Source organism: Diabrotica virgifera, chromosome 9, assembly GCF_917563875.1.
Source record: "Diabrotica virgifera virgifera chromosome 9, PGI_DIABVI_V3a".
Classification (NCBI taxonomy): domain Eukaryota; kingdom Metazoa; phylum Arthropoda; class Insecta; order Coleoptera; family Chrysomelidae; genus Diabrotica; species Diabrotica virgifera.
The window spans coordinates 53563437-53575538 of record NC_065451.1 but is presented as its reverse complement, the minus strand read 5'-3'; the positions used below and the strand labels follow the sequence as shown (position 1 = coordinate 53575538).

The window sequence follows — 12102 nt, the reverse complement described above, 5'->3', positions numbered from 1 at the left end:
ATGTGTATGCCTCTAATAATTTTAAAATTTCATCACACACTTCTTCAGGTCCTGGTGATTTTTCATCTTGAATTTACTTCATGGCCATTACTTTTTTGCTTGTTAGTTCTATGCCATTGCAATTGCTCATTTTAGTCGGCCATCTTGATGCATCTTCGAATGTATTCTTTCCATCATTCAATTGTAGGCAAAATCTGGTGTTAGGTTTCTACAACTATGCCTGTATGGCGCTGTTTTTTGGTATTTTCTAACATTGATAAATTATAAAAATATAGTTCTAAAGCTATTTCCTTTTTATATTTTTATAATTTTTATAATTAACTATTTAGATGGAAAATAAGCCACAATTAAATTAAAAAAAATATATTTTTTTAAGGTTTCGACGCCCAAATCGAGTGTCGTTGTCAAAATACAAAATACTACTAAATTAAACAAAAATGTTGTTGCTTAGTAAAAACATTATTTTAATAATTTATTTAATCTGACTCATTTATATCGACAGTTCAGACATATATTATACATTTTAAAGTAGAATACTTTAAAATGATATTGCCAATATTTATGAGTTTCGTTCCTGGGACGACTTTACTGAAAGATAGTTCATTCGATTACATGAAATCAACCCCAACTCAAGAATATCCACCACAAAAAAAATCATAGCATAGATATGCCTTTAAAAAGACAACCAAATGCAATGGTGACAGTAAAATTCTCGCGTTAGAGATTCCATAGTAAATCACGAGGGAAAACCAGGAAAAAACCTCGTGATACTATCCCGACACCGTAAGTATTTGGTCTTGCATTTAGTTTACTCTCGAAACTAATACCAAATTCTGACTTTAGTGTATAATATATATGTTGTTTAAATTATAAAGAATATTACTTATACATAGATATATAAGTAATACTAAAATATAAAATATGTACTAACTCGATATGTTATTGACTTACTGAACGTGGTATTTTCTTTCTATTGACTTCCTCTTTCAGTATGGGTAACCACATCCTACTGCAGTCTACCGAGGAATTTGCGACACAATTGGCATCATTTCATAAAACATCAAGACCATTAAACGTTAGAATAAGTGAACATCAGTCTTATATTAAAAATATAGAATTTGATAGATCTCAAATATGTCAACATGCACGGGATAATGAACATAGAGTTTAGTGGAGAGATTCAAGTATAGTCATGAAAGAAACAGATAGTAAAAAGAGAAAAATCAAAGAAGCGGCTCTAATTATGCTAAATGAAACCAATTGTGTCGCAAATTACTCGGTAGAATGCAGTAGGATGTGGTTACCCATACTGAAAGAGGAAGTAAATAGAAAGAAAATACCACGTTTAGTAAGTCAATAACGTATCGAGTTATTACATATTTTATATTTTAGTATTACTTATGTATCTATGTATTATTAATATTAATTATAATTTAAACATATTATAAATTATATATTATATATTTAAGTCAGAATTTGGTATTAGTTTTGAGTCTAAACTAAATTTAAGACCAAATACTTACGGTGTCGGAAAGTATCACGAGGTTTTTTCTGGTTTTCCCTCGTGATTTACTATGGAATCTCTAACGCGAGAATTTTACTGTCACCTTTGCATTTGGTTGTCTTTTTAAAGACAGATCACATGCTATGATTTTTTTTGTGGCGGATATTCTTGAGTTGGGGTTGATTTTAAATCGAAAAAACTATCTTTCAGTACAGTCGTCTCAGGAACGCAAATCATAAATATTGGCAATATCATTTTAAAGTCTTCTACTTTAAAATGTATAATATATGTCTGAATTGCTGATATAAATGAGTCAAATTAAATAAATTATTAGAAGAATCTTTTTATTAAGCAACAAAAATTTTGTTTAATTTTGTAGTATTTTGTATTTGGACAACGACACCCGATTTAAGCGTCGAAACGTTAATAAATTTTTTATTTTTCAATTTAATTGTTGCTTATTTCCCATCTAAATAGTTAATTATAATAATATACTATATTAATCCTGAGTTACCGGTATATACGTTTCTACTGACACAAGAGTTATTTTTAGCATGGTTAGGAAAGAAGACTTCCCAGTTTAGGCAGAAAACTGCCCTCAAAACTGACGAGAGAATTAGGCTTATGAATGAAATCATATCTGGAATTCAAGTAATCAAAATGTACACTTGGGAATATCCATTTGCAAAGTTAGTGGAGTATGTGAGGGGGTAAGTAGATCAAGTTATGTTGTCTAATAGGAAACTTGCACATTTTTTTATTACATAATAATGTTCAGTTTTGTAAAAAAATGAGATTTCCAAAATTTCACGCTTCAAAAACCCATAATAATTTAGAAGTACAAATTTAAAGTCTTCTTTATTTTAAAATAGTTCAAACGACCCGTGACGTCACAGAGTTTAACTATGTGGTTCAGTTTATGGTTATATTTACGTACATTCTTCTTGTTCTTTAGTTTATTGGCCTCCAGCTAATTGGGTATTTGCCCGGCTCGTCGTCGGGGAAAATAAGGAAAAATATTTATATTCTAATGCCATTTATCGTATGTCGTTGTAACAATATATACCAGTTTGTTGAGATTGGAGTTTGATACAGTTTTTGAAGTACAAGAAAGAAGGTTTACTATTGAAAATAAAACCATTTTGTAAAAGTACAAATTTTCTATGAATAGTTCAAACAATCAAAAACACTTTTAACGTCACATAACTGTATTTTTTACTGACGTTTATAATGTCTAATTTAAAATTATATATACAATTGGTGTAGAATGTAAACATACAACCCCGTGACGTCACGACGCATTTTGGGGTGGCTGGTATAAGTTGAATTTTTAGTCGTCTTTAGGGGCCAAACGAAAGACAAATAAAACTTTTATATCTTTGATACAGGTTCTAAATTATGTTCTGTTCTGATTTATACCATTTTTCTTAATTTAAAATTTTATGCAAGTTCCCTATTCACATCAATCTATGGTTTACCAGTTTATAAGTTAACTTGCTCGTTGAAGATTTTAAGTTAATTGGCCTATAAGAGTCAGATTCTAGACTTGGTTTTCCCGATTTTAAAAACGCCAAGATAATGGCCTTTGACTGATCCATCGGAAATTTATTCTTTGACTTTAGTACCTATGTATATCGTATCTATTGTGGATTTTTCTTTTCTGAATCTACACTGATATTGACCGATCTTTTTTTCCGTTGCTTCCTGCAATCTTCTTTGGATTATGGTTGACAACACCTTATACACTGTACTGAGTAATTTTGGCATTCTTGTTGGTTTCCCTTTTATGTATCATTATGATTTGCCGTGCTTGCCATTGTTTTGCCATCTTTTCTTCTTTCTAGATGTTTACTATTAGTTTGTGTATTTCCCTGTGCAACGGTTCCCCTCCTAGTTTTATCAGTACACTGTTTATTTTGTCTTTCCCGGGTGCTCTTCCATTTTTGTTATTTTTAATAATTTCGATTACTCTTTCGGGTGTTGGCTCACTCGTTCCATTATTTTCCAACTCCTACTTCATTTCTCTTTTCTCTTCTATTTGATTTTCTGCCAGTAACTCCTTGAAGTGTTCCATCCAGACGGTTGATTTTGTCTTACTATTTGCCCTTGCTTATTTTTAACTACCCTCTCTTATGTTCTCTAATTTTTGTGTCAAATTTCTTGGTGTTCTGAGTTTTACTTTCGTCCTCAATTTCTTCAAGCTGACTTGCCATGAATTTTTTCTTATATTGCGTTATTATTTTGTTACTTTCATTTCTTTTTTGCTCGTACATGTCTCTTTGTTCAATTTTATGAGTCCTTATCCACTGATTTCGTGCTTTTGCTTTTTCTTCAACTGCATCGTTACATGCTGTATTGAACAAGTCCTTTCTTGTAATAATGCTTTTTCAAGAAAATACTTATTTCTTGAATTATTTGCGATAACCACCTGAAAACGTGGGTATTTTTGTTGAAAAATCAACATCACTCAAAAATATTGAGTAAATTTTATAGGTCAAAAATTGCTTAGAATAATTAGTCAATTTATCCATTTTCGGACAAAATTAAACGTATATTTTTTCAGCCCCGATAAGGAGCGACTTTCACCCCCCCCCCCCCCAAGGTGACAGTTATTTGTTCGGTACAAGTTCAACTTTGAAGTGGAGGTTAATTAGAACCTAAATCCAAATTTTGATGCAATTCGGAATTGAGCTTGAAAATTACACTCCAAAACGGTCATTTACTGAGTTATGAGTTCAGTGATAGGTTTTGGCTGATTTTTGTATGTTTAGAATGTCAACCAAAATTAATTTAAAAACCAATGATACAAATTCAGATTAAAACAAGACATAAGTAATTTTTTGCTCGGATAACTTTGATGAAAACAATTGAGGAGGTTAGAAGTAAAAGGGTTTAAACGCAATTTTCTAAAAATACACTCGAAGTACAGACTCGCATACTTAAATTGTATTACAACTTGGTGGTAAAAGGATTCAAGCATATTTCGCTCTACAGTCTCCATCTATCGTCATTACATTTAATTTAATGAAAACAATAATTGCAGTTTGCATCAGTAGTAAACGGGTTTACGTGCCCTTGAACCGTTTTGCTACAAAAATATTTTTCGTATTATGTAAAAACAAGCAGTAGTAAACTTGTTTACGTGCACTTGAATCATTTTACCACAAAGCTATTTTTAGTATTCTGTAAAAACACATCATGTTAATACACGATTAATTTCAAGTAAATAAATTAACAGTGGCGAAGCGTGACTTTTTCTAAAGTGTTACCAAAACTAGATGTAAAAAAATCTTATTGAAAAATAGTTATTTATGAAACAGTTCGTGAAGTATGTTTTTTGCGAACGCACGCGATATTTAGAGCACGAGCGACAACGGAGCGAGTGCTATACATCGCGTAAGTTCGCAAAAAGTACTTCACGCACAGTTTCATCCAATAGTTTATCTACGATAAACAAATAAAAAAACTGTAACTCTTCGTCACTGGAATTCATTTCTATTCTACAATTTTTAGAACTTTGACATTTAAAAATCCTAACTACTTTCAAACCACAAAACTGTCATAAATTTTGTTGTAAGTTAGGGTGACCAGATCATAAACTTGAAAAAACGGGACACATCCAAGGAGCAGTAGCGTAGAATTTTTCTCTGGGGAGGGGGGTTGGCGTATTTTTTTGTTTTGTTTGTGAAAGACAAGTTACATTTTCCTACTTTTTTTTTAATTTATTTTTCATATGCCCTCGGGGAAAGGGGGTTTAACCCCCGAGTCCTCTCTCCGGGTACGCCACTGCCAAGGAGGGTTTGGGGCGATATCCAAATAGGCAGGATGAAAAATGGTCTTTTAGCTAATTTGGGACCTACAAATCGTTTTCAATTTACCTTTGAATATGTAATTTACGTACGATCAAGACTGCGAATCAAAGTAAAAAACTCAGCCAGAATATCATGGATTAACAATCTGTCAGAAAAAAACAGTTGTTAACTGAACAGTAAATAAAGCAATTTTACACAAAAGTCAGAGCAACAAAAAATAAGCCCAGCATTAAATCAAGCAAAACAAGAGGACTAAAAACCAGAAAGGAGAAACCGTATTTGAAGAGAAACAGATCAGCAAAATATGGGAAGAATATTACGAAAAAAAGCTATTCACTATGAAGAAGGAAGCACACTGCGATGAAGAAATAAAACCGTAGAAGATAAACGGAAAAGCAGCAGGAGAAGATGAAAAAGTAGTGGAATTAAAAAAATACGGAGGAAGAGAATTACATAAAGAAATAAACCAACTAATACAACAAATTATGGACAAAACTGACTACCAGACGATTGAAACACAGGTATTATAGTACCTATAATATATAAAAAAAAAGGAGATCGGGAGGAGTACCAGAATTAAAGAGCAATAACTTTATTAAACACCACATACAACATTCTAGCAAACATACTATACATGAGACTTAAATAATGCGCTGAACGAATATTAGGAGAATACCAGAATGGATTCAGACCAAGGAGGTCGATGATTAATTTCACAATTTCACACATACAGTGAAACAAATAATTCAAAAATCTAGAGAATACAACAGAGAAATTCCCTGAATATTCATAGATTTTAAAAGCGCTTTTGATATAATCAATCAGACGAAAATGATGGAGGAGATAGAGAATGTTGGAATCCCAGAAATATTAAGAAAAATTATGCTAACAGTAAGCCTAAAGAACACCAAAGCAAGGATCAGTTTCAACGCACAACTTCTAATGAGATAAATGTAAATAAATGAGTGAAATAAGGTGACTCTGTCTCCCGACACTATTATTTAATCTGATATTGAAAGTAATCATAAGGAGGACAAACTTGTATCCACCTTTAGCTACTTGGGAGTAACAATATGGAAAACTGGAAAAGAGAGAACAGAGGAAAGAATTCTGGAAGGCAGAAAAGCATATGGAATGATTAGAAATCTGTTGAGAAACAAGACAAGTATAATATGAAATAATATAATACCTTAATAAGACCTGTTGATACATATGGGATGGAAACAACGACGATTAATAAGAAAGAGGAACATAGCATTCCGAAATTTGAACGAACAATAATGAGAACAATACTGGACCACAATGTAATGAGAGAGGGAGAAATAATAATGAAAACAAATGCCGAAATTGAAGAAACAATCTAAATTGAAGAACGAGACATTTAGGCGTCCCGAGAGACTTTTTCAGGACACCGGGACACATCGTTAAAAAACGGGAAAATATCGTTTTTCTGGGACGTTCAGCTACCTGTCATACGTAGCCTGTCATTAAGTTATTGCTCATATTGTCATAAATATGACAACGCGAAAGTTAAGGATACTTGATTATATGAAAGTGTGCCAAAAAACCCATTGAAAGTGTGCGAAAAAGTAAATCCCATTTAAAATACATTGTTACTTCACGCACACTTTAAACCCTCCACGCACTGCTGTCTATAATGACAGTTTTCACAAACTAAAAACTTATACCTAATATGACATTAAAAGTAGATAACAATTATTTTGAACCTCCCAAATATAAGTTTTTCTAATTATGTATACATGTATTATATGCATGTAATAGGTATAACAGTAAATAGTAAACAAACTAAACAGATTATTCTACAATAAAATTAACATCAAAAATAAACAAGTAGGGAACAGAACATATTTTGAAAACTAGTGTTTATATATTTTAAATCTTCTATTTTCAATAATTTCATTTTTTTCTTCAAAATTATATATAAAAAAAAAATACAAGGATAATGTTCAAATTCAAATGCACGAATAGCTACTAAACTAACGTTACCATATTGTAAAATGGTGACAATACTGATATACACAGCGTGCCCTGTCTCTCTGGTCTCTGGAGCCGTCATTCCTTCAAAATTTTCAGTCTCGACCGATAGCGAGAATCATCTTTCGTTACCAGAACTAGAAGTGGTAACGGAATATAATAACGTGCAACCCTGCAACGGATTCAAATGTATTCACATGTAATCTCGCCAATATTTTCGTGCGTCTAATTGGCTATTTACTGAATTTGGTAGGTACTACGTATTAACAAATATTTCTGTTGGTAAAAAATATAAATGGAATTATTTCATAGTAGTCATAAAATATTTATTTGCAAGATTTTTAACTGTTACCAATGGTAACAGTGGTTACATGGACGCTTCGCCAGTGTAAATTAATATTAGATTTGTGTCGAAATTTGAACACTAATTAAGTAGGTATTATGCAACGTGCCAGTTGTAGTTAAACTGTGAATAATAGCTGGGATAAAAATGATTAGTAATAGTTAACATCTGCACTTGAACCATTTTACCAGTAACATTTATCATTACAATGTACCGATTCAAGTACATTCTTTTAATAATTGAAAAAGAGGAAGGATATTGTAAGAGTAATAATATACCCTTATATTTTTATCATTTTATAGAACATTATACACTAGACATATTTCAGTTTAATGACTCCTAGAATTTATAAAAGTCAAAGTTATTTTAAAGCTGATTATCTTAGAACGATTTTAATCAGTTAAAGCTGATTATCTCAGAACTATCAAAACTGCACTTAAACCCTTTTGCGTCTGAATAAAGTTTTCCATTTTAGTGAGACTTTCCATTTTTAATTTAATTTTCGATTTGCAAAAATTGTTTTTTTAGATTATAGCGCCATTTATCCATAATTCGAAAAAATGTCTCTGGCTCCCATTTAAGATTTTAAAGTAACCCCCCACCCCACCTACGTGGGAGGTCGCGTTTGGTGCCATTCGAGAGATTTTTCAAAAATATTGAATAAGTGTATTTTTCACTTTTTCGATCTGATGTTCATTTCGCGAAATATCGCGGGATTCGTATTTAAAATATTAAATTTATCCCCCACCCCTCTCCGTGGGAAGTCGTGTTTGATATCATTCGATAGATCTTTGAAAAATATTGAGTACGTATTTTTTAGTTTTTCGATCTGTCATTCATTTCGCGAGATATTCGCTTTTTTCTTGTGAAACTTTGGGACTCACTCATTTCCTTAGGCCCCTTCAAATGGTCAGATTTTTGAAATAGAATGTTACAGTCAAATCACTAATTTCAGGCATTCTCAGGTTTAACTAGGAAATCCTCAGGTTTGACTGACGGTCTAAGTCAAAGCCCGAAATAAGTTACAATTACGGTCTTTGACTACTACTCAAACCTAGGCGAGGATAAGTTGGTCAGGCAAAGATGGAAATTTAATCAGATCAGCTATTAAAATGTGGTAATTTATTAGATTAGGTTTAATAAAACGCCATTTTTTTTTAATGTTAATGTTTATTATTTTTATATTGTCGTAATTAAAATTAAAAAAAAAATGTTTATTTTCACATTTTGACGCATTATGGCATTTAGAGTTGCACAATACGTTAGACCTTTTACATTTACATAATTGTGAAGAGCATTTCTTATTGCAGTACCATTTTATAAAGCCTTGTTCTCCAAATTTAGAATCTTTTGTACTAGTTTCTCTTAGAGACAGCTTAACGTCTGGAACATCTTCGAAATTAAGGAAATTCTCTTTGCATTCTCTTGTTTGATTTCTTGAAAAAAGTGTGTATATCGTTCCGTATTTTGTACCTACTTTATATAAACCATCAAATTGTTTTATCTTCTATGATACCCAAAATATTTCGAGCATATCCTTTGGCTCAAAGTATTGTTACAGTTTTTTCGATCAAAATTGGAGGATTTTTTTTTCACTTTATTGTTTCATAGCATAAGCCTGTGTATGAAGACCTTCAATCGCCTTTCCTTTATTTATTTTAGTCTTTTCTGTCTGCACAAATCATACATGTAACTTTTCTTTCAAAACCTTCATAGTATGCACCAAATGTGCTGTCAGCGCACACAACATGTACCACCTGATTACAAATTATGCACGTATGTGCGTCAGAGCTCTCTTTTTGGCAAATACGACAAACCACATCTGAAGAAGTAATCTGAATTTTTTAACAATTTGCTTCCTCTCCCTGTGACGGAGGCTTTATAAAATGCTACTGCAATATAAAATTCTCTTCAAAATTATGTAAGTGTAAAAAGTCTAACGTATTGTGCAACTCTAAATGCCATAATACCTCAACATGTGAGAATAAACACTATTTTCTTTTTATTTCATTTACGACAATATAAAAATAATAAACATTAAAACTAAAAAATGACGTTTTATTAAACCTTATCTAACAAATTACCATATTCTAATAGCTGATCGAGGTTTGACTAGTCAAACCCCGATTTCATAAAATTAAATTTCGACCTTTGCCTGAACCAACTTAGTCTCTCCTAAGTTAGTCAAAGGCCGAAACTGTAATTTATTTCGGGATTTGACTAAGACCGTCAGTCAGACTTGAGAATTGCCTAGTCAAACCTAGGAGTGCCTGAAATTCGGGCTTTGACTATAATATATACACTATTTTGCATGTACTTAACTTACCTTATCTTAATCTGAAAATTTCGAGTTTTTCTAAGGACAGATTTTTTTTTGGCCCCCCCTTAACGAACTCCCCTGCATTAAGAGCCAATATATGGTAGAGGTACATTTTCAGGGTACAAGGTTTCTCCCCATGTAATAATCTGACGCGGTCGAGTAACTGCAAAAGTCCCCGCTTGGGCTCCCATACCATTATGACAATTTTTGTAGCATTTTAATGCTACACTTTACGAATTTTAATATAGGTATTATCATTATTATTTTTATTGTTTTAGCAATGAAATAAAATTCATCAGGAAAACTTCGGTTATTCGTGCAATTCTGATGTCGATGGCCATGAGTTTAAACGACGTAGCTGTTGCGATATGTTTGGTGACATTTGTTTTGACAGGAAATCCTCTAACAGCATCCTACGCATACACAGTTACTTCCTATTACCGTCTCATGGGCAGCCTTACTTACTTCTTTCCCATGGGCGTTTCTCAAGGCTCCGAAATGGTCATATCGATGAAGAGAATCCAAAAATTTTTGCAGTATGATGAAATACAATCTGACATGTATGATGATACTTCTTACATTTTTGATAATTCTTACATTCATATTAAGAAAGCCTCCACTAAATGGTTGAAGTCGCAACCGGAGAACATCTTAGAGAACATCGACATGGATGTAACACCTGGTAATTTAACAGCTATTGTTGGATCTGTAGGAAGTGGAAAGACAACCTTGTTGCACGTTATTATGAAAGAGCTCGAACTCCAACAAGGATATGTAAATGTAAATGGTATAATATCATATGCTTCACAAGAGCCTTGGCTGTTTGGAGGTAGCATAAGGCAAAATATCCTATTTGGAGAAATATATGATCAAATCAAATACAACGAAGTAGTACGAGTGTGTGCCTTACAAAGAGACTTTACTCTATTTCCTCATGGAGATAGAACCTTAGTGGGCGAACGAGGTGTTACTTTAAGTGGAGGACAAAGAGCTAGAATCAACTTGGCTAGGGCTACTTACAAAGACGCTGATATCTACTTACTAGATGACCCTCTATCCGCTGTTGATACACATGTTGGTAAGCACATATTTGAAGAATGTATTTGTGGATACCTTGGAAGCAAATGCGTCGTTTTGGTCACACATCAGCTACAATATTTAAAGAATATACAGAATATATATTTATTAAAGAATGGTCAAGTAGCTGTCTCGGGTTCCTATAATGATATAAGAAACTCTAATACAGATTATAGTAAACTCTTGGCCGAGATGGAAGATGAGGAACAAGAAATAAAAAGAAAATCTAAAGCTGTTGAAGTCAAGCAAGAAAAGACTGAAGGAGAAGCATTGCCTGTATTACAAAGAGAAGGTAAAAGTACAGGAAATATTTCTGGACGTGTTTATCGAAAGTATGCTAAAGCTGGTGGACATATTTTTAAGGCTTTTTGTATATTATGTCTCTTTATACTTAACCAAGCTGTGTTGAGTATGTGCCAATATTTCGTTACTTTCTGGTAAGTAATTTTACTAATTAAGATAGAGAAGGTTTAGGATAAGCTCTCCTGCCCTTTTAAAATGTTAGTCTTCTCTTTCTTTTTTGGAATCATAACCCTGGATGGATATTTCTCCTCCATTTTTCACATTCATACACTACTCCAAGAAATTAACGCACCACCTTAAAATTGGCTCATTTTTGATGTCTCGAATTTCCTAAACCTGTTATCTGATATAAGTGATTTTTTTAATATGTTATAGCTTTATTCTTCAACAATATCGCTGTAATAACATTATTGCTAGACAGGTAAATTGTCATTGTATACCGGGTGTACCAATTAAACTGTGTTTTTTCTCAAAGTTCACGACACACTGTGGAATATTCTAGTATTTATCAAATCTTCTTCTTCAAGTACTATCTTCGTTCCGAAGGTTGACGATCATCAAGGCTATACGTATTTTCGAAACTGCTGACCGAAACAATTCGTTGTTGCTACAGATATACCATTCCCGTAGATTTTTTAGCCAGGAGTTTCGTCTTCTTCCTATGGACCTTTTTCCTGCTATCTTCCGTTGCATAATTATTCGAAGCAGTTCATATCTTTCGCGTCTTGCAATGTGTCCCAAGTATTGC

General features: G+C 32.6%; 1 protein-coding gene across 1 annotated transcript in view; it reads left to right on the top strand.

The window, feature by feature from the left end:
- Positions 1-12102, top strand: part of LOC126892960 (ATP-binding cassette sub-family C member 4-like) — a 94520-nt gene that overhangs the window by 34373 nt on the left and 48045 nt on the right. The window contains exons 5-6 of the mRNA XM_050662899.1: positions 2058-2214; positions 10253-11488. Of these exons, the coding sequence (XP_050518856.1) occupies positions 2058-2214; positions 10253-11488 (1393 nt within the window). The remainder of the gene's footprint in view (positions 1-2057; positions 2215-10252; positions 11489-12102) is intronic.